General features: G+C 42.5%; 1 protein-coding gene across 1 annotated transcript in view; it reads left to right on the forward strand.

Moving 5' to 3' along the window:
* Positions 1-23,279, forward strand: part of LOC101535365 (S-adenosyl-L-methionine-dependent tRNA 4-demethylwyosine synthase TYW1) — a 72,343-nt gene that overhangs the window by 22,738 nt on the left and 26,326 nt on the right. The window contains exons 8-11 of the mRNA XM_058680819.1: positions 3,055-3,172; positions 5,267-5,319; positions 15,523-15,641; positions 19,653-19,762. Coding sequence (XP_058536802.1) covers positions 3,055-3,172; positions 5,267-5,319; positions 15,523-15,641; positions 19,653-19,762 — 400 coding nt within the window. The remainder of the gene's footprint in view (positions 1-3,054; positions 3,173-5,266; positions 5,320-15,522; positions 15,642-19,652; positions 19,763-23,279) is intronic.

Below are 23,279 nucleotides of genomic sequence, written 5' to 3' on the forward strand. Positions count from 1 at the left end.
CAGCCTTCTGAAGCCAGTCTTCTGGTGGAGTGGTGAGTTGCACTGGAGCTCTACCCACTCACTAGGGTCTCAGGCTCCTGGCATTTGTGCTGGTCTGGGAGCTTATGGTTCCATACACCCAAGATCCAGGCCCATTCAGAATTCCCCAAGCCCCACCTACCAGCACACCAGGCCAGCATGCGAACCTAGGGCTCTCCCCTCCCCTTCCCCAACCTGCCTGGGACCAAGCATGCAGGGAAATATCCAGGCTCCCTCTACAAATCCCTCAGGCTCCCTGCAAGCCTGCACCCCAAGCCCCACTATCCCGCTGCCCCCAGACATGCTCAGTGCAAATGGCAGTGGCCGGTTACTTTTGTAATAGATGAGAAAAAAGTTTGATGTTTGTTTATGAATTTTGTTCAGTTATTGAGGTATATAGTTAGGAACTCTGTTAACAGAAGCAGGTTATTCATTAGCCTTGTGTTTTGATATTTTGTGATTTGGAGGGCTGATCTCAGAATTTAATGCCAGTTTACGTTTCTCATTTGGTTACATTGGACTTTGTTTCTTTAAATATATATGTATCTTTCATCCAACGATTCACTCCCCAAGTGATGGCAACAGTTGGTGCTGCACAGATCCAAAGCCAAGAGCCAGGATCTCTTCTGGGTCTACCATGCGGGTGCAGGATTTCAAGACTTTGGACCGTCCTTGAATGCTTTTCCCTGGCCACAAGCAGGGAGCTGGATGGGAAGTGGAGCTGCCAGGATTAGAACCGGCGCCCATATGGGATCTCGGCGTGTTCAAGGCGAGGACTTTAGCTGCTAGACCATGGCACCGGACCCTACATTAGACTTTCTAAAGAGCTTTTTCACTGAGTTCTTATCACAGAGAAGTCCTTGAAGTTACAGAGAGCGAGAGAAATTTAGTCTAAATTCCATTGGTTTACTTTGTGTATATGTGTAGTATAAATGGTGATTAATTTTGGGCTGGTGTTGTGATATAGTAAATAAAGCTGCCTCAACCAATGCTAGTATACCATATAGATGCTGGTTCAGGTTGTGCCTGCTCTGCTTCCAGTACGTCTTCCTGCTAACTTCTCTGGAATAGCAGCAGAGCTTGGCCCAAGTGCTTGGGCCTCTGTACCATGTGGGAGACCTGGAGGAAGCTCCTAGCTTTGGCCTGGCTCACTCCATGTATTATGGCCATTTGGGTAGAGAGCCAATAGATGGAAGATCTCTCTCTCTCTCCTTCTCTGTCTCGTCCTTTATGTAACTCTTACTTTAAGTATATAAATCTTTAAAAGAAAGTTCAATCTTGTTTACTAGGACAGTTTAATAAGTTTGTGGAGTAATGAAAGATTTTGGTGCAAATTAAAAAAAATATGTATTTGAAAGGAAGAGAGTGAGCTAGCAGGTGAGCGATAGCTCTTCACTCACTGGTTCATTTCATAAATGGTTTCAACAGCCAGGATGAAACCAGGAGCCAGGAACTCTCTTAGATCTCTTACCAGGGTGTCAGAGGTCCAAGTACTTGGGCCATAATCCACTGTCTTCCCAGGTAAATTAGCAGGGGGCTGGATAAATCAGGTACACAGGCTGGAACTTGAGTATGGGATGCTGGCATCCCAAGCGATAGCTTCATCAGCTATGCCACAGTGTTGATCTTTGTGCATGTTACGTATCAACAACTAAGGATATTCATGAACACAGAGCAGTGTAGTAACTCACTTGTATGGCATCATCGGCCGTCAACCTGTGGGTAATGCTCTTTTCAATACCCTTCTCATAGCCCCTTCTGTATGTAGGTGGTTCCTCAAATACCAGGTACACTGTAAGACATTTTCATTCTGGTGGAAACATATTACAGTGCATATACTCGCTGGTTCACTCGGGATTGGATGTCTGGACACTTGAAGTGATTAGGTGGTCTGGGTCTTGATGGTGAGACCACTGACAGTGAGTTTCACGAGTGTCCCATCCAAAATGTAACACAAACTGTGTCTTGGCTCTGAAATTGTTAACTAACACTTCTCCCCCATTCATAAGATGTCATGATACCTTAAATACTGTGCTCACATGGAAGATTTTAGGAGAGGAGTGCGTGGAAGGTGTGAGTGAAAATCCCTGTGTCATATGCAGCCAGTGACAGTAACGATGGGGCAGGCATGGTGTCTTGGAGCTGAGAGCGGAGGCATCTGCTAAGTTTTGTACTGACCAAAGTCAAAAGAAACACACTCAGAAACACATCATCAGTAAGAGGTCTTAAATATTCATTGCTCTCGCCAGAGAGAAGTTTTCCCTCTGATAAAGGGGATGTTTGTAACTCTGCCTTTCAAATAAGTGAATCTTCTTTCCTTAGTGGTGGATTCATTTTGGTGCAGAAACATTTAGAAATCTGTATATATGAGGAATCTTCAAAAAGTTCATGTGAAATGTGCGTTATTGAAAAAAACTTTGCATGGTTTCCAAATGTTTTGCACCAAGATAAAGTTATTTCTAACTCCATTTCCCGTAAATGATGTGAAGTACTGTGTTAGTTATGTGATGAGGTAGAAGCTGTGAGCTGATGGCTCTTGACAGCTCAGCGCACGTTGTCCCCTTGGTTTGGGGCTGGCAGGTGTAATGAGGCAATAGCTAGAATTTATTGCACACCTTTTATTTGATCAGTCACTGTGCCAGATGATTTTATGTTATCTAGTCTAACATCGTACAGCTCCATGAGTAATCGTTTTTGTCCCTTTTCAGGTGAGGAAATTGAAATCCAGAGAAGACAAGTAACTTGCCAAAGTTAGGTGGCTACTTGTGCTCACATTGCTAAAGGCATGTGTCCTTTACACGAGGGAATGATTGGTTTGGGTCTGCGGGTGCATGTGTTTGAGCACTGGTTCCTATGAGGACCCCGGTGTGTATGAAGGTCCTCGTCTCCCTGTCAGGGGAATCACTGCACAGGGATTAGGGCTCTGGGCCATGGCTTGTGAGAAACTTTAGTTGGTGCTAGGTATTCTTGATGGTTGCCTTTTTAGTTGCGTTGCTGATTGCTGATTTTGGGTTTCGTTCTTCTGTTGTAATGCAGAGAGAAGAGGAGCAGCAGGAAGAGAATGCTGGTCTGGTGAAGAGCACAGGGGAAAATGAAGACGGGAAAAGAAGAGCTATGATCACTCCTGCTCTGCGCGAAGCTCTTACTAAGCAAGGTGACAACGTGTGAGACTCATTGCTAAACATTCTAATTTAATCCTTGAGAGAGAGCTGGAAAGGAGGGACTGCCGGTAGGGGCACGAGTGAAGTCTCTCCCTTCTCAGCTCAGCAGCAGTGGTACAGTGGCAGGTGCAGCCATGTGAAGGAGCGTCCTCTGGGGTCTCTGGGTCCCTGATGTGTTGGAGCAGCTGGTTTTGTCTTTGCTTGGTTTCTCCACATATTACGATCATAGCGGCTCAAGCATGCATTAAGAAAATGCTATCTGTCACTGATTCATAAGTCACTACTTATTAAAGGGAACTATTTAAACTGTTAAATGCAGGAGAGTTTATATTAAGAGACTCCAAAACATTCATAGAAAATTGAATTAAAAGATAAGCTCAGAGGCCAGTGTTGTGGCACAGCAGATTCACTGCCTCCCATCCACTCATATTAACTCTGTAATCCTTCCAGATGGTTCTTTCCTATCCTTCGATGATTTTTCTCTTGCAGGTGTGTTGTTCAGGCAAAGAACTAATAGGAATCCTCTGAAGACTTTTGAATTCCTTTTGGTGTAGTTTTTATCTCTGTACTCCATCCTGCAAACCATTGCTTCCCCCAGAGTCTCAGCTGGCTCCTAAGCTCAGGGGGACCTTTGGCTTCTCCCTGCCACAGGGCCTGGACACTTCCCAGACTTAAAGCTGGGATAATGCTGGGTTTATCCGCAGCCAGTGTCCTTTGCTGCTGGCCGCTGGCTGTTCTGAAAGCCATGCTTTCCTGTTTTATTATTTCAAGTGGGAAAGTGAATTTTCTCTGTTATTCTGTCTTGGCTAAGAGCAGAATTCTGCACTGTGATTTTCAGCAATTGTGTTCTCTTGGCGCAATCTTGACATTGTGGACAACTACAGAACTTTCCATGCCGTAGTACACAGCTTTTTCCATACCTAAATGTAAAATCTTAGGCGACCTTCTGTATCTCAGGAGAAAACGATTTAAAGAACTAATATAATAGAACATGATTTCTGTACGAATAAAAGTAGCAGCATAATATAGGAGTCCAACACCAGAAATAAGATTTTCTCTGTGACTCCTAAATAGTTATTTTGAATTAAGATTGATTCTTCAGTTGGATGCATTTACATCTTTAAGTAGGTAAGCGGTGCTGTATTCATATGCTAGGTGTTTACATAAATTTGAGGGAGGCTCAAAGACAAAGCCCTGTAGATGTTGCCACTAGAGACCTGTAATCCAAATTGACATGGTTCGTTAATTGTCACAAGTGCAGTTGCTTGTTTAACCAGCCTCTGATCCACTTAGGCCATCATCTGGCTGTGGTGCTCAGTTTGCCTTGTCTGCAAGAGTCTTTTTGTGCCAGACTCGTGATAATTGTGTCTTATTACTTGAAACTTCATGAGAAACTTCAGTGAATGATTGTGCAATCAGTATGTTCTACTCGTTTGCTCTGTTCATCTGTACTCTTCATGTCTTCTGTGGATCAGACGTTGTAAATGTTAGTTTGTGGAGCTCTACTCAGAATAAATATGTAAATTAGCTACTGGAATCTAGTGTCTCCTTTTGGATCGTTATTTCTTTGTTTTAATCTCCTGTTGTCCATCTGATTATTATTACTATTTTTGTTTTGAGAGATTGTTGGATATAGTAGGCTGTCCCTCATGTGAAGCGTAGTAATACTTCGGCTTTAGGGCTCAGTGTAAGGTTCAGGTTTGTAATTGTCCCATGCTCCCTTGGGAAGAGTGAGTGCTCTCTAGGTGAGCACACAGTGCTCCATGTTTTGGCTGCTTGTTGATTATTAAAAGCGTGACTGAGTTTGCCCCATGAGATCTGCTAGATACTAAGAAGTTAACATTTTCTCATATAATTAAGGGTTAGCTTGTTCCCTTTTAGAATGTATTTTCAGTTTCTGTTTTTAGATGTATATTCATTTTAAATTGTTTTTTCTCATCTTAATGAAATTTTTACTGTTTCCTGCTGTGAGGCTGTTGCCTGCCATATGCAAGCAAAAAAAAATGTTTTGCTCACTTTTTGATATTATACTTTGAGTTCAAGTTTTGGGGTTGGTTTAATTTTGTGTTCCCTGCTTCTCTGTTCAGGTTATCAGCTGATTGGGAGCCACTCAGGGGTGAAGCTTTGCAGGTGGACAAAGGTATTTTGTTGTTGTTTTTAATTCAGGTGTTATTTCTATTATGTGCAGCTATCCTTTGCTATTTTGCCATTTAAAAATACGATTTTTGTTAATCGTTGAATAGATTTTGGATGAATTTTAAAAATGAAGTCAAGAGATTTTGATGGATATAGAACCCATATCAACTGTAATTAAGATACAAACATTTCCTTACCTCAATAAATCTACCAGTGCTCTTTATAGTACACTGTCTCCTAGCCTCATCTCCAAGCAACCATTGTCCTGATTGCTGTTGCTATTGTTCAGTTTTACCTTTCAGGAATTTCATGTGTATTGAATTTATGGTGTGCATTCTTTGTGAGTGGCTTTTGAAGTCCAGTATGATTTTTCTGAGCTGTTTTCATGCAGCAGCATTCATTACTAGTTCATGTACTTTTATTGCTCAGCAGTATTCCATTATGAACCTGTCAGGTTTTTTGTTCTGCGCGTAGACATTTGGTCTGTTTTCAGTTTTGGCTATTGTGGGTAAAACCTCCATGATCATATAGATGTACGTTCGGTTTTGCCAGGCGAGTCTTAGTAACTTGATACTTTCAGTCACTGGAAGCATAGTCAACGTTTTCCGTGGTGAGGGCACCATTTGCTAGCGTAGGTGTGAAGGTTTCATTGTCTGCACCCTCCCCGCGTTAGTTGATCGCAGCAGTTCTAGAGACTGTGAATTCGTACGTGCTTTGATTTGTGTTCCCAGCTGACCAGGGATGCTGAGAATCTCTGCTTATTGGCTGTTTGTAGCTACTCTGGGTGAAGCATCTCTTTGTCTTGTGCCAATCTTGGAGTTACTTGTCTTGTTGGCTTGGCAGAGTTCTTTCTGTGTTCTGGGTAGCGGGTCTCTCCTGCCACTATTGCTGCCTGCCTCCCCAGGCCCTGATGACTACAGGCCCACAGCAGCGCAGCCTCTGGGGACGCTGGACCTCCAGCCTGTCCTGTCCTGGGTCAGGCTCCTGGAGCAGAGCTAGAAAGCGGGAGCTCCCCCTCGTTTTCCTCCACCTCTTCCAACAGCCACCACTGCCTCCTGCTCCTCCTCCACTTCCGTCCTTTTTCCAAACCAGTACATTTTCAAAGGAAAAGATCTGTATTGTACACCCTATACAACAATCAATTCAAAATGGATCAAATATCTAAACTTAGACCTGGTAGTGTAAAAGCACTATTGAGAAACAGGGGAATAGACTCAATCTGCAAAGCACAGTTAGTGAAGACAAAAATATCAGATCAGGTTATCAAACTGCAAAGCAGGAAGACAAAGTGAAGAGAAAACTGACAGAATGAGAGAAATTGTTTGCAAACAGTGCGTCTGATGAAGGACTAGTATCCAGAATACTTAAGGAGTTTAAGCACCTCAATAGCAACAAAACAGACAGTCCAGTTAAAAAGGGAAGAAATACAAGTGACCAACAGATAGGAGCGAATAAGCCTCATATGTACAGCAAAGGAGACAATCAACAAAGTGGAGAAACAGCCCACAGAATAGCAGAAAAATCTTTATACATTATACAGCAGTCGGGGCACTGATAGCCAGGATTTACAAAGAGCTTCAGAAACTTGATAGCAAAACAATCAACTCTGTGAAGCAAATGGGCAAAGAAAATGGACATTTTTCAAAAGAACAAATTCAAATGAATAGACATATGAAAAATGCTCTTTGAAAAATATAAGGAAAATATGAAAATAACATGTTTCTATTAAGCAGAGATTTTAGTGTCTTTTTTTCTCTGTTTACTATTGAAAAAGTGAATAGTTTGTTTTGGCACGTTTATAATTTTGTATTAAGCTTTGTTTTTTTGAGCATTGTACCATAATAATCTTCCTTTAAAAAATGTTTTCCTGGCATAATTCTTAAGTTCTTAAGGCCTGATATTTTTAGTGAATGTTGCCATGTTTGAATTTGCCATTTACCTTGTGGTAATGAATGTTTCCAGGATTTTTTTTATTTTTTGCTCACTAATAATAGCTAATAATCATGTGAAGCATATGTTTGTGTTACTGTGTGTGAAGAATGAAGTTTTATTTACATTTAGATAGTTCCTTTCTAAAGAAATTTCTAGAGATGGCACAATCAATTTGAAATCTTTACTAATGGCCTGTTCTTGCGTTTTGCTGTGAACATACTAAGACTGCTAAAACAGTCTGGATCTATCCTTAATTCAAAGCATTTATTCTTGCTTGTTCCCCCTTTGACTTTTGATTCACTTAAATGTTACATTTTCATGGATTTTTGTTAGTTTACTGTTAACTTTGTTTTTCCTATTTTTAGGCTCATAGGGATTTGTAAAGTAGTCACTGATTTTTTACTGTATATTTAATCAGTGTGACTTATTTTGCTCTACACTATGAAATGCATATCTATATTATCATTCAGTGAGCTTTGCCTTAAAGAGCCAGAACTGTTTTTTTAAAAGTGGTTTGTTTTTATTTGGAAGGCAGAGTTTACAGAAAGAGCAAGGGAAAGAAAGACTTCCACCTGTCAGTTCACTCTGCATATGGCTCCACTAGGCAGAGCTGAGCTGATCTGAAGCTGGGAGCCAGGAGCTGCTTCTGAACCTCATACCTGGGTGCAGGGTCCCAAGGACTTGGGCCATTCATTCTGTGCTGAGCAGAAGTGGAACAGCTGGGCCATGAACCAGTGCCCAGTGGGATACCCCCATCAGAAAGTGGAGAATTAGCTGGCTGCACCACTGCATTGCCCCCTCCACCCCAAGATCATGAATGTTGCAGGCTTGTCCCTCATGGTCTCTTTTGCAGGAGTCACCTCCACCATTACACTGCAAAAGCAGCCATCCATAATACATAAATGAACAGGGATGGCAGCTCTGTTGAGACTTCACAAAAGCAGGAAGTGGGCTAGATTTGACCCTTGGACTGTATGTATTTCACTAATCTCTGACTTAGTTCTGAAAACCTGGAATCTTGAGTCTTATCCTCTGTACTTGGAAGCTAACACGTTTACCCGGCCCAGTTTCACAGGTGTTGACAGAAGACCTGAGACTCCTGGTCAGACCCAAAAACAGTTTAGTGCTCAGGGTAATAGCAGTAACTGGAATATCATCCTTTGCTCTGATAAAGCAGCACTAGGAGGGGCACGGAACAGCTGCACATAGAAGGATCCAGGCTAGGGGACTTGAATTTTTTATACTTGGAAATGATCCTGCCTGAGTTTAACCTCATTGGTATGCTGTGTTTACCGTAATGGACAAGAAGTACACCTACCATTTCCTTCAGGGAGAGTTGCTGTGTTTGTGGCCAAGGGCTGTTTACCACACAAGCAGTTTTTGAAAAATAGTATTCAGCCCAGTTCAATGAATAGTGGCTAAATCCTAGCCTTGCACATGCTGGGATCACATATGAGTATAGGTTTGTGTCCCAGCTGCTCGACTTCCCATCCAGCTCTCTGCTTGTGGCCCGGGAAAGCAGTGGAGGATGGCCCAAAACCTTGGGCCTGTGTAGAAGACTCAGAAGCAGCTCCTGGCTCCTGGCTTTGGACAGGCTCAGCTCCAGCTGTTGGAGCTACTTGGGGACTGAACCAGTGGATGGAAGATCTTGCTCTCTGTCTCTCCATCTCTCTGTAAATCTGCCTTTCCAATACAAATAAATGATAAGACTTTAAAAAGAAGAAGAATAAAGATGGTGTAGAATGAAGGCAATCATGCTATGAGCGTTGTAGGACAAAAGATTAAGCCACTGCCTGTAATGCTGACATTTTGTGTCAGCACAGCTTGAAGTCCTGGCTGTTCCAGCTCCCTTCCCTTTTTTTTTTTTTTTTTTTTTTAATAGATTTATTCATTGGAAAGGCAGATTTAAACAGAAAAGGAGAAGCATGGAAAAAGATCTTCAGCTCACTGGTTTACTCCCCAAATGACTGCAACTGCTAGAGCTGAGCCAATCCAAAGCCAGAAGCCAAAAACTCCAAGCAGGTACCACATGGGTATATGGTCCATAGAGCTTGGGCCATCCCCTCTGCCTTCCCAGGCCACAAGCAGGGAACTAGCTATGTGAGAAATGGGGTAGTCAGGACACAAACCGGGGCCCACATGGGATCCCAGCACTAGGAGGCGGAGGGGTAGCCTGTTGAGCCACTGCACTGGCTCCATTACTGCTCCCTTCTAAAGCATCTGAGAAATTAGGGAAAGATGGCCCAAGTGTTTGGACCCAGCTCTCCATATGGGAGACCTGGAGGAGTCCCAAGCTCCTTGCTATGGCTTGGCACAGCCCTGGCCATTGTGGTCATTTGGGAGATTCATTTGCAGAAATAAATCTTAAAGGATAAATAGGCAACAATAGCAATCAGTGACTGGTACTTCTGCTTGAAGGCTGTTCAGAGATAGACCCACAGGGAGTTATCTCCCAACCATTTCCCACCTCTCATGTCCTGCATGCCCCCAGAACCTTCTTCCCCTGATTGGCTTGCACAGACCCTAGTCCTCGGTGCTCTCTCCGCGCTCTGCTGGACTAATTGCATTTCTTGGGTCCTTCTTTATCTTGAAGAGAAGACATCATGAATTAATGAATCTTAAGAAATATCTATATATTTTCCTTGCTTTCATGCCATGAATTTTTACAAAATTAAGTATGTATCGGTATCCGATATTTTCCTTTTTGATGCCTTTATCCAAATGATTTTTATTATGTGATGACTTTTTTTTTTTAAGATTTATTCATTTTATTACAGCCAGATATACACAGAGGAGAGACAGAGAGGAAGATCTTCCGTCCAATGATTCACTCCCCAAGTGAGCCGCAACGGGCCCATGCGCGCCGATCCGAAGCCGGGAACCTGGAACCTCTTCCGGGTCTCCCACGCGGGTGCAGTGTCCCAATGCATTGGGCCGTCCTCAACTGCTTTCCCAGGCCACAAGCAGGGAGCTGGATGGGAAGTGGAGCTTCCGGGATTAGAACCGGTGCCCATATGGGATCCTGGGGCTTTCAAGGCGAGGACTTTAGCCGCTAGGCCACGCCGCCAGGCCCAATGTGATGACTTTTTAAGTGGAATGCCCATGCCTTCCTGGCTGGGCGAGATGGTATAAACGCTTTTCTTCACATTCCTTCTCTCTCCTTTTTTTTGTTAAAAGATTTATTTATTTTTATTACAAAGTCAGATATACAGAGGAGGAGAGACAGAGAGGAAGATCTTCTGTCCGATGATTCATTCCCCAAGTGAGCGCAATGGCTGGTGCTGCACAGATCCAAAGCCGGGAACCAGGAACCTCTTCCAGGTCTCCCACGCAGGTGCAGGGTCCCAAGGCTTTGGGCCGTCCTCGACTGCTTTCCCAGGCCACAAGCAGGGAGGTGGATGGGAAGTGGAGCTGCCGGGATTAGAACTGGTGTCCATATGGGATCTCGGTGCATTCAAGGCGAGGACTTTAGCGGCTCGGCCACACGACCGGGCCCCATATTCCTTCTCATCAATAACCCTTAAGAAATCCACAAGAGAGAACTCAGCAAGAACTCTGAAGGGTGGTAGGAGGAAGCCCCACTTCTATGCGTCCCCCACGAGTACAGACAGATGGCTCCTGTTTGCCTGCCAGAAGTTAGAAGAAGGTCCCTGCACCAACCGTACCATAGAAAGGCAACTTGGCATGCTGCTATCTTTCCCAGCACAGTTGGGAAGTCCCTCCAACACGGTCAGGGAAGCCCACTACCACCGGCAAAGGGGATCAACTATGGTCCCCACTAGGAAGAAGCTGCTGGGGCAGGTGCCCACCCACTTTCCTCCCTACCAGGACAGCCAAGCAGCATTGGAAAGAGAGAGGCCGCACTCCCCATCATAAGGTGGCCTGGCCTGTGAACTGCTCTCTACCACCTCTGGGCCTGACCCCCCTTCCCTTCCTAAGAGGTTCTTTGGCGACTGACTGGCACTTGCAAAGTGGACTGCCCAAGTGGCCCAGCTGGAGAAGCCTTTTCATCCTCATCAGTCTGATTGTACTCAGACATCCTGGGCTGCCTGGGAACACAGGCTTTGGGAACTTGGCTAAGGAACTGGCCTGGACTGGGCAGCCTGCCTCATGTACAACTCACCCCAGAGGACCAACCAGGGAGAACTTTTGTGCCTTCTCTGACAGTACCAGCTGTGACCACTGGGAACCCAAGATAAAGTTTACTGCAAGCACCTGGGACATTGAAGTGCCATTGGGGGCCCAGTACCATAGCTAACCCTCCACCTCCAAGTGCCAGGATTCCATGTGGGCGCCTGTTTGTGTCCCTGCTGCTCCATTCTCTATCCAAGACTCTGCTTATTGCCTGCGAAAACAGCAGAGGATGGCCCAAAGCATTGGGACCCTGTACCAGTGTGGGAGACCTTAAAGAAGCTCTTGGCTCTTACTTTCCAATTGGCTCAACTCTGGCCATTGTGACCACTTGGTAGTGAACCAGCAGATGGAAGATCTTTGTCTCTGTAAATCTGCTTTTCCAATAAAAACAATGAATTTTTTTTTAAACTGCCATTGGAACCACAGCACACAAAAATATAGCAGGATTTGTATGCTAAACTGAAACAGAAAGTGAAACTGAAAATGTAAAAGCTAAAAAGAAGAAAATCACCTATTGTAACAAGAAACAAGACAGACCGACTTGAGTAAAAAAGGCAATCAACTGACACCAGCACTAGATCCATCAACTGATGAAGCCAACTTACAAGGGTCTGAAAGTAGCTACCCTGGAAGCACTGTAGCAATCACTTACACATTATCTTGAAACAAACAAAAATCTCAGTGAAGTTAAGAAGAGCCAAAAGGGAGTTATGAAACTGAAAAGAGCCATAACAGAAAATTTAGGAAAAAACCTACGGATGAGCTCAGCGGGCAAATTAGATGATCAGATGGGTAAGTGGTATTAGCAGATTGATAAAATGATCTGTGAGCAGAACAGATGAATACAATTTATCCAGTCTGAGTAACAGAGTTAAAACTAGATTGGGAAGAAAACATCAGGAAGAACCTTAGGGATTTGTAGGATGATGATAGGCGATGTGGCACTGATGTCTTAATGCTTTGTTTCACAATGAAATTTGTGGGATTTTTTGTAAGCAGAATGAGTATACTGTAAAATAGGTATGTCATATAGCACCTATATAAGCTAGTAAAATAGTAAGCCTTCTGTTATTATCTGGTATTATGTACTGTACAGTATTATATGTGCTATAATTTTAGTGACTTTCAGTACAGCAGTTTTATTTGTAACAGCATCACCACAAACATGTGGATAATATATTACACTCTGAAGTTATGAAGGCTGTTATGTCATTGAGCACTAGAAAGTTTTTAGCTCCATTAGTATTGTATGAAACTATTTCTATGGTCCATCTTTGACCAAAATATTATGCAGTTCATAAAGAAATAATGGCAAATCTATAAATTTAAGAATCTTAATGAATCCAAGCCAGGTTAAAAGCAGAGGCACACACCAAAATACCTTATTAATACGAGGGAGAGAAAAAGTCTGAAAAGCTGGTATAGAGAAATGATATAGTACCCACGGGCTAGCACCAGTTTAAATGCTAGCAGATTTCTCTCTTAAAACCAAAGAGGAAAAGAAGAAACGGCACCACATTTACTCAGAAGCAGTAAAAAGTTGAAATTCCAGTTCATCAAGAGTCACTCTGAAAATTATGTACTTAGATTTACATTTAACAAAAGATGCAATAATGGATGTTGAAAGTTACTATGTGTTGATAAAACACATTCATGAGAATCTAAAATGGACAGAGCTATCGGGATCATGGCTTAGCAAAGTCAGTATGGCAAGATGACATTTCTTCCCAGGCTTTTTCTGTAGAATTAATGCGTATCTACCATTGTAGAAGTACAAAAACATATTCTAAAAATTTGCTGAAACAATACAAACAAAGAAGAATGAAACAGCAATGGATCATTCACTCTGGTATTGTGTTTTACCCTATTGCTGCAGTAGTCAAACTGGGGAGACTGGATACATAGGTCAGTGGAAAGAATAGTCATCTCTAAAATTAGATTCAGGACTTCATTTAACTCTTTCTCTTTTCCAAAGATGAAAACGCTGTTCCGTGGTGAAAAGTTTAGCTTTTTAACAAAGTGCTGGAGCACTAGATATATATGGATCAAAAGCAAGCAAGCAAACCAACCCACCTACAAACCAGCCAACCAGTGGTAGCCCTCTGCCCTCCCCCAGAAGAAAAGTGTTATCCTAGGCCTCACAATTATTGTAAATTTCAATTCCAGATGGACCATGGATGCCAATAAACTGTAGAAAATAGTAGTTTTTAAAAATATATATAATAATAATAAAAGCCTTGGCACCTCTTCTCACCCATTCAGTATTCAGTTTGAATGTCACCTCTAGGGAGCTCTCCTGGAAGACTGGCCTCAGTTGCTGTTCCGTGCATCCCATCTGCTCTGTTCCCTGGGGGGTCTGCATGCAGGGGGATCTCTGGTCTCTGTTCTTGTAAAGACATGAGCACTCTGGGCTATCACATTAGAGGCCCAGCCTTAGGACCTCGTTTAACCTTGATTACCTCCTTAAAGTCTGAATGTGGTTGCATTGGAGATTAAGACACCAGTCTGACTTGAGTGAAAGCGTGATTCAATTCATAACAACACACATTAACTCCTCAATAAAGTGTGCAGTTCTTCAGCTCAATTTCTCCCGTGTCATACCATCTGGTGGAAATTACTATGTGGGGGAGCAGCATGGTGGCTCTGCATGCTAATCCCCAGCCCGTAGTACCAGCATCCTCCAGGAATGCCCGTTCTGTTTTTCTTCCACTTCCAATCAGTTCCCTGCTTGTGGACACATAAAGTTGCAGGTGATCACTCAAGTCCTCGGGCCCCTGCAGCCACATGAGAAACCCAGAAGAAGCTCCTGGCTGCTGGTTTAGGATTGGCTCTGCCCTAGCCATTAAGGCTGTTTGGGTTGGGACCCATTGGATGGAAGATTCTGTTTGTTTCTCTCTCCTCTCTCCTTCTCTCTGTAAATTGACCTTTCAGATTAAAAAAAAAAATCATAAAGGAAAACACAAAATAATTACTCTGTGATGTTGCCTTTTGATGGCTTTCATTTTGAGTTCTCAGTGCTATACTGAGATTTTGTACGTGACTTTGTGCATTTTGTTAAGAACTTGGTTGACAGTTTGCAGGCACAGATACCCTGGGGAGTAGGTTTCCTTTACTTTCTGTTTGTTGTTATTGTATGTACAAAGTGTGATGGACAGGGAAACTCCTTTTACCAGAATAAAGTCTGAATGGACTTCATGATTCACTGGTGAAATAATTAAGCTATTAGGGATTTTAATTTTCTTTCTTTGTGGGTATTATTATGATATTAGCACATTGATGCATGTTTGTATGGGTATATAAAAGCTACCCATCTGTACCCCCTCTTTCATTTTCCTTGTTTGAGGTAGCAGTGACTAATATACTGCTTCAGACACAAGACCAGAGCATCAGCACCTGCCTTGTATAACTTTATTCAAGTTTCGCTGCTTGGACTTTTATAGAAATCAAGTTTATCTTACAGCTTTGGGATGGATTTTATAATAACATCAAAAGCTTGATGAAATTCTGATTCTCAATCATAAGTTTATCTGAGGTAGTATCTTCAGGCTGCTTTCTTAGTACCTACATATGCTTTATCTCTCACATTAAATAGTGTGTTTTTTTAAAAAGTGAATAATCGTTCTTACATACATACTGTTTGTCCCCTCAACCGTTGGAAACATGTTCCAGTGGCACCCGTTGAGTTGACAGAGAGGTTCTTCCAGGAGGCATTCCATGCTTACTCTCCTTTATTCAAAGCAGGGATGTCTCACCTATGAGCACAGCCCCACTCTTTAGGAGCCTGTCTGTATCCCCGTGTGTTATACTTTATTGTACTAATAGTATTCGTGGCAGCTGAATAATAGTAGCATCATCGAAAATAGAACCATCGGTGGTTTTCTCTGCAGCATTTTTGGTGTTAGAAAAAACAAGAATCCCAAGATTATTTCCTTGAATTTTAGAAAACTGAAATCAAGAAAGCAATATAATGCAAGAATATTAATTTTCCGCATCATGCAGATAAGCAGTAATGGTATTTATGCTTCTGAAAAACATTTCTTCTTAGAAATGATGTCTTGGCTGTTTGGTGTTTTTTTTTTTTTTTTTCTTTTTCTGTGCTTAGATCATTTTTTTCAAAATGTTGATTTCTGTCTTGTCATAGTCAATGCTCCGAGGGAGAGGAGGTTGCTATAAACATACATTTTATGGCATTGAAAGCCACCGCTGCATGGAAACCACCCCAAGTCTGGCATGTGCAAATAAGTGCGTCTTTTGCTGGCGGTAAGTAAAACTGTGGCCATGGGACTGTTCCTAGTGATCTGTAATTTCTGCCCAATGCACACTCATTTCTTAAATAATTTTTTCAACTTCTGTGGAAAATTTATAGTTTACATGAAAGGCATCATGAGAGAGAGACAAATATCTCCCAGCCCTGGGTTTACCCTGTAACAGTGAACAACAGCCGGGGCTAAAGCAAGCTAACGCCAGGAATGTGAAACTCATTCCAGGTCTTCTGTGTGGTTGACAGGGACCCACTGTTCGAAGTGCCACTATTGCCTCCAGGGTATGCATCCCCAGGAAGTTGTACCAGGAACAGTGGTGGGGACTTGAACCCTGGCACTCCGACCATGTACTGTGGCTTCTTCATGGCTTCTTCATGGCTGTACCAAATGTCCATTCTTACTTCACATGTTTAAAGTAATTTAGATTATTTTTTTTAAAATAAAATTTCAACTGTATTTTTCTAGAACATGGTCTTTGTGAGGTTGTTGTTCTCTGGTGCTTGGTCCTCATTCATCTCTCTGCTTCCCTGGAGACTACTTACTCTTTAGTTCTGCAACCCACTCCTCAGTTCTAGTGGGCCAACTCATATCTCCATCACCACACATTTTGTTGTGTTCGGTAGTGACTTCTCTTCTGTCACTACTTCACTGAACTCTAGCACAGCATGCCACCGGGGACCACATCTTCTGTGGGATTCATATATGCCTGTCTTTTCTAGACCTTCTATTCTCTGACCCCCCCTCCTGGGATTTAACAGTTTTTTTCCCACGTTCCCATGAGTTCTTCTTTGCCTCATTCTTTAACTGAAACAATCTCTGGCTCATTTTGACCTTCTGTTTTCACTGCAGCTTAGTGGTGAGAGTAATCCACCATCTCCATGGCTGCATTGACTCCTGTGGCTTGACACTTAAACACCTTGTTGTTAGTTCCATTCTCCTTTGCTTTCATCTGCATTTTCTTTTCTTTTTTTTATTTCATCTATTTATTATTATTATTATCATTTTATGATACAGTTCCATAGGCTCCTGGTGTTTGCCTTATCCCAGCCCCACGCCCTCAACTAGTTCCTCTATCTCATTACTAAAGTATAGTTCTTCATACACAGTCATATGTCCATCATTGCGGGCAAGGACAATGGCAGAAAGTCCGGCATCCTGTTGTCAAGATACAGTAAACAGTTTCATTGTAAGTCCATCTTTGTCTGGAAGTAGAAATGCATACTGCATTGTATCCTCACATCTGGATATGTTAGTCTCCATTTCACAGCTACTGCACATCCCCTCAAATGAAAAGTCATAATACAAAATCAACAATAGAAAGAAAAATAGAAATTTACAATGCCATGAAGTTAAATAACATGTTACTAGACATGACAGTCTCCATTACACAGCTACTATACATCCCCTTAAATGAAAAGCCACAAAGCAAAATCAACATCAGGAAGAAAAAAGAAATTTACGACACCATAAAGTTAAATAACATGCTACTAAATGACTAACGTGTAGCTGAAGAAATGAAAATCAAGAGCCTTCTTGAAGAAAATGATGCTACTGTATGATCTATGAGTCATTAAAGAATTTAATAAGAAGAAAGTATTTTGAAGAGGTAAAACAATACAACAAAACCCTTGAGATATAGTTTCCGCTGATTTTTCTTGGTGAAATGTGTCTCTTCCAGACAACAAATACATGGGTTTTGTTTTTAAATCCAGTCTACTAATCTATGACGTTTCATTGAGCTTAAGCCATTTACATTCAGGGTTAATATGTCTGGGTGGTACTTTGGTCTTGTCATTGTAGGAATGGGTTGTTCATTGGTTTAGTCTTCTGTTGTCATTTTACTGGGATGTTCTTCACATTTGCCTTTGGTTTTGTTTGGTGCTATTCCTCTTCTCTGTCAAGAGAACATCTTCAAGAACATCTTCAAGTATCATTTGTAGGGCAGGTTTGGAAGAGGCAAATTCTTTTAACTTTTCTGTACTGTGGAAGAATTTTATTTCATTTTCAAAGACAAAAGAGAGCTTTGCTGGATATGTTATCCTGGGCCGACAATTTTTTTTCTTTTAGAATCTGGAATATGTCATTCCATTCTCTTCTTGCCTGTAGAGTTTCCTGTGAGAGGTTTCCTGTGAGTTTAATTGGCATTCCTTTATATGTCAATTGATTTTTTTTTCACATGCACGTTTAAGGATCTTTTTCTTCTGTTCAATTGAAGAGAGCTTGAGGATCATTTGTCTTGGTGAAAATCGCTTTTGATCAGGCCTGTTGGGAGTTCTGTACCCCTCCTGGATCTTGTTTCCCAATTCATTCTCTAAATTAGGGAAATTTTCCCTTATTATTTCATTAAATATATTTGTAAAACCAGTTTCTCTTTCTACACCTTCTGGGACTCCCATAACTCTTACATTTCCCTTTTAATATGTCTTTTAATTCTTGAATACTTTTTTGGCCTGATCCAGCTTTGCTTCCAGATTTTTGTTTGTTTCCCCCGGTGACAGGAAATACCTTCCAATTCTGAGATTCTTTCTTCTGCTTGCTTCATTCTATTTTGGAGACTGTCCGCTGTACTTTTAATTTGCTCTACTGTGTTCTTAATTTCTGATATATCAGCTTTGATTTGCTTTATTGCTGCTGTTGCTTGTGTAAAATATTCCTTAAATTCTTTAAACTCTTGTTTGTGCTTCTCATTGTTGACCAGAAGCTTTAAAATGAGTTTTCTGAATTCTGTGTCACCCATTTTCTCGATGTCTTCCTCAGTGAACTTTGAGGTTGGCATAGGGTTTTGCTCTTTTGCAGGGGAGTCTTCAGTAATATTCATTGTGCCTTTGTCTCTTCTTTTGCTCTTGGTCATTGTACTTCTGGTTAGCAGAGTTTTCTGCTTTGGGAAGGTTTCTAAGCTGTGTCACCCACAAGTCTACAGTTTGATTTTAGTTATTGCAGTTGGTACACAACATTTTGCTTGCAGTCACTTGTGTCACAACCTCCAGGGAGTTCCAGGTCTGGCTTCTTATGTTAGATTTCCACCGTGGTCTCCACTACCCTGGCTCCTGGCTCACCACTCTCCACCTCCTGTGATACCGTGCTGAGGCTGCACTGTTGTCTGTACAAACCTTCTCCCACTTCCGGTTAGAGCAGTTCCCAGGATTAGGGAGACACCAGGTATCCTATATAGCTAGTTTGTTGGTCGCGCTGATCTTGCCTGTTGGACGTTAGGTCTGGGTGCCACATGGACCTATTTTGACCCGTATGATGCCACAGTCGGTATTATTTTCCTGTGGGACCATTGCAATCCACGGAACTCAGTGAGTTCTCACAAGCTCAGCACATGCGCAGTTCACTGTTGCCCCCTGCAGTCCTAAAGCTTTTCCCACAGTGTACAAAATGGCACCTGACGTACCACTACTAGAGTTCTTGATGTGCTGTCCATCAGGTCTGAGGGCTCCCCAGACCTGTCTTGGGTGGAACCTGTAGAATGCCACGTTGCTGCAGTTCACTGAGTCAGAAATGAGTTCACTCCCAGCTCAGCGTATGCTCAGTTCTTTCCCTTACGCAAAATGGCACCCAATTTGGCTTTAGGGGGCTAACTGGGCTGTGATATCCACGCTGTTCTCACACTGCCCGACTGGGATCTGCTGCTCTGTCTCTGCTTCTGGTCAAATCAAACGGACCAGCAGGACAGACAGTTCTTTGTCTGGGTTTACCTCCCAAGCTCCCAGTGAAAGTCCCTTCCCACCTAGTTGCTGGTGGAGTTCCGACTGCTGGTGCAGTTCAGGTTGCCGTTAGTTGAATACTGCTGGAGTGTCAGTCACTGCAACACCACACTGTTGTGTCCGCTGTTTTCCTGTGTCTGTCAGTCTCCAGGTACCCCTCTGCTGTTGTTCTGTCCTTTCCTATTTTCTGGAATGTGTCCTCTCTGCTTCATCGTGATTAAATGTTTCTCCGTCCGTTTAAACATTTCTTTATCCTATTCTGCCATCTTGATCTCCAAAACTTTGCATCTTGTTTGCAGGCATCACAGCAACCCTGTGGGCACTGAGTGGCTGTGGAAGATGGACCAACCAGAAATGATCTTAAAGGAAGCCATCGAAAACCATCAGAATATGATTAAGCAGTTCAGAGGTATTTATCTTCCAAGACTGTGAATGCTTGTTAATAGCAGAATCATGGCAGAACAATTGCTGCTTTGAGATTTTGTTTCCACTGGCAGATTTTACTATAGTGAAGTGAAAGCCTGTAGAAACATTATGTATATTTTAACCTTTTTAGTTCATAAATCCTATGATGGAAGAACTCTGAATTTAATCCAGGCTTAGCAATGTGTAATATAGTGCATTCACCCTGTGTGTGTTGCCTGGGAATGTGTCAGTGTGCTGCCCGAAAACCTTTGCCATTTTGTCTGGAACAGCACAAAGCAACCCTGTGAATGCACTGGACATTTTAGGTAACTTGAAGTGAGGCGATTAACAATGTCAGCCAGTTTTGGAAAAGTGTTTTTCAGCGAACGCTTTATAAAAAAAGAGAAGGGATAATATCAATACAGAAATTTTTATGAAATCTGAAGTAGTCAGATTTTCAGTATAATTTTCTGATTCATTTCTTTCTCATTCTTAACAATATTTGACTTAATAGCAAATAACAAATTCTTAAACTTTATCCTTCATCAGAATTTTCTGGAGAATTTGTTAAAACACAGACTGCTGATTTAAGTTCCCTAGAGCTGGGTCCTGTAATTTTGAGGGCAAGCCCATGAATATGCATTTCAGAGAGGTTTCTGGGTGTTTTGATGTTGAACTGGGAGCCGATGTTGAAAACTGCTCCTATCAGTAGATTTGTTGGACAGAGCAGCTGATGGCCCTGTGCAGCGCCAGCCACAGTTAATACACTGAAATTGTGAAGTCCTTGTTAAAGGTGTGTCTGCCTGTTTTGCCCTGATGCTAGTGACTACTTTCCTGTATTCTCTTTTCAAATATGACCGTAAAGAACAGCCCAGCTAATATTGTCTTCATACCAGCAGTCCTATCATGTTGACAGTGTATATGAGATTCTTAAAAATCCCAGGAATTAACATTATAATTTGGGGATTATTTTGAGTTATTGTGGTATCAAATAACTTGTCTAGGGGGTGATGGGGCAGCAGTTGGAATCATAGGATGCTGGATTTCACAGAGGAAAAAGTGGAGCATATCTGGGGACATGGGAACCCTTAGAAAGGCACAGGCCCTGGAAATGCAACACTGCCACCAATTATTCTTAATAATCACAGCCTTTGTAGGATATCCATTTTATTCTGGTAATGCCACCTAAAGATTTTTTTTTCATGCCTTAGTTTGGTTGAGAAAATACCACCATGCCAGCAAACTAGATTTACTTATGCAACCATGACTTTGAAAGGCTTTGAAAGTGAGAATGGGGCCCGGCGTTATAACCTAGCAGCTAAAGTCCTCATCTTTTATTTGTCGGGATCCCATGTGGGTGCTAGTTCATGTCCTGGCTGCCCCAGTTCCCATCCAGCTGTTTGCTTGTGGCCTGGGAAAGTCATCAAGGTTGGCTCAAAGCCTTGGGACCCTGCACCTGCACAGGAGGCCTGGAAGAGGCTTCTGGCTCCTGGCTTTGGATCGCCTTAGTTCTGGCCTTTGCAGCCACTTGGCAAGTGAATCAGGAATGGAAGATCTTTCTCTCTGTCTATCCTTTTCTCTGTAAATCAGACTTTCCAATAATAATAAAATGAATCCTGAAAGAAAAGAAGAAAGGACAGAAGAAAGGAATGAAGGAAAGAAGGAAGGAAGGGAGGGAGGGAGGAAGAAAATGAGATTGGTTGATGTTTGTGCGTTGACACTTTCAAGTTAGCAAAACCAGTTTCTATTAAGCTAATATGCACTATTTCCTTATGCAAGTATACTTCACAGTACTTGAGAAAGTTCATGGGAAGTGTACATTATCTTTTAATAATAATTATTTACTTCAGAGAGAGTGACCGCTCTCCCATCTGCTGCTTCACTCCCCAAAGCCCACAGTAGCCAGGGCTGGGCTAGGCTGACACCTACCATGAGGTCAGTCCAGATCCTCATTGTGCGTAATAGATCTCAGCTACCTGAACTGTGACCCAGGGTAGTTATATTTTGTAAAGTCTGCTTTATTGCTATAATAGTCATAAAAAGTCTTACTATGAAGCTACAATATTGGGAAAGAAGAACAGAAAAACCCAAGGATGAAATATCAGAGTTAGCTAGCATACTTGCTAGTGTTACTTTTTTTTTTTTAATTTGTCTTTGCTTATGGCTAGTAGTCTGAAGTTTTTGTAACTCTGTGTGTGTGTGTGTGTGTGTGTGTGTGTGTGTATACACCACAACTACTCCTCAGTAAGTAAAATCTCTATTTTCTTTCTTTCATTCATCCTTAGTGGCTTGGCTGTCAAAGAAATAGGTCTGTCTTTTCTGAGCGCACTAGCCTCAGAGGAAGGCTGGGGAAGCTGGTATTTAGCAGACGCACCACATCATTGCACTTCCGACCTCAGCGTCCTCGCCTGAGTGCAGGTTTGACCTGAATCAGACTCCAGCTACATAGACCCAGAGCTCATTTTGGCCTCTGGCCTAGGTTCTGGTCTCTGGCTTCTCCAGGTCTGAACTCTGCAATCGAGCCTGGCCCCATGAAAGTGGCCTTTCTGCATAGAGTTAGCCATCTACCCTGCCAGAAGACACTTCTTTCCTTCCAAACCCCTGTGGGAGTTTTCCTGGTGTTGTGTTATATTGCCCTATGGCTCTGTGTTGCTCAAAACAAGGTGAAAAACGGAAAGGAAACATGTGTTTCTGGTTTGTCCCATCGGAGCTTAACTTAAAATACGTCTTCCTACAGGAAAACACCTTTGTATTTGATGAAGATGTGTTGAAGTAGATGTGTTCGTTCAGTAATTTAGACATATTATTGATGAAGACAGAGATCTGTATTTTTATTTATTTTTACTTTTTTAAAAAATGTTTTTACTTTCACTGCAAAGTCAGATTTACAGAGAGAAGGAGACGCAGAGAAAGATCCTCCATCCGTTGTTTCACTCCCCAAGTGGCTGGAACGGCTGGAGCTGAGCTGATCCAAGGGCGGGAGCCAGGAGCTTCTTCCGGGTCTCCCATGTGGGTGCAGGGTCCCAAGGTGTTGAGCCATCCTCAACTGCTGTTCCAGGCTACAAGCAGGCAGCTGGAAGGGAAGCACGGCCACTGGAACGTGAACTGGCATCCACATGGGATCCAGGAGCATGCCAAAACAGCCACTAGGCTTCTGCGTCGGCCTGAAGTCTCCATTACACTGTGGTTGTCTCCATGTGGGCCTCTTAGAGGTGCCCTGTTTTGGTTCATTAATCCCTTCTTTACCTTGGCTGGGGAACCCCTGGCTACTAGCATGCACTCCACTCTGGATGAAGGGCACCGCTCTCTTCCACGGGTCTCATTCAGTCATTGCCCGATTTTTTCATACTGTGTCCTAGGCCTGGTTCTGAGCGTTTGTTGCTTCTAGTCTCTGAGTTTGGCCAGTGCTGAAGAGATTTTCAAGACACTCTCTGGTGTTCTGAGTGCTTCCCGTTTGGTGTGCTGTTTTCCACTCTGAGAGCCATCATTGTCTCCAGTTATTTCACTGCATCACCAGAAGA

The sequence above is a fragment of the Ochotona princeps genome, chromosome 24 (genome assembly GCF_030435755.1).
Source record: "Ochotona princeps isolate mOchPri1 chromosome 24, mOchPri1.hap1, whole genome shotgun sequence".
In the NCBI taxonomy this organism is placed as follows: domain Eukaryota; kingdom Metazoa; phylum Chordata; class Mammalia; order Lagomorpha; family Ochotonidae; genus Ochotona; species Ochotona princeps.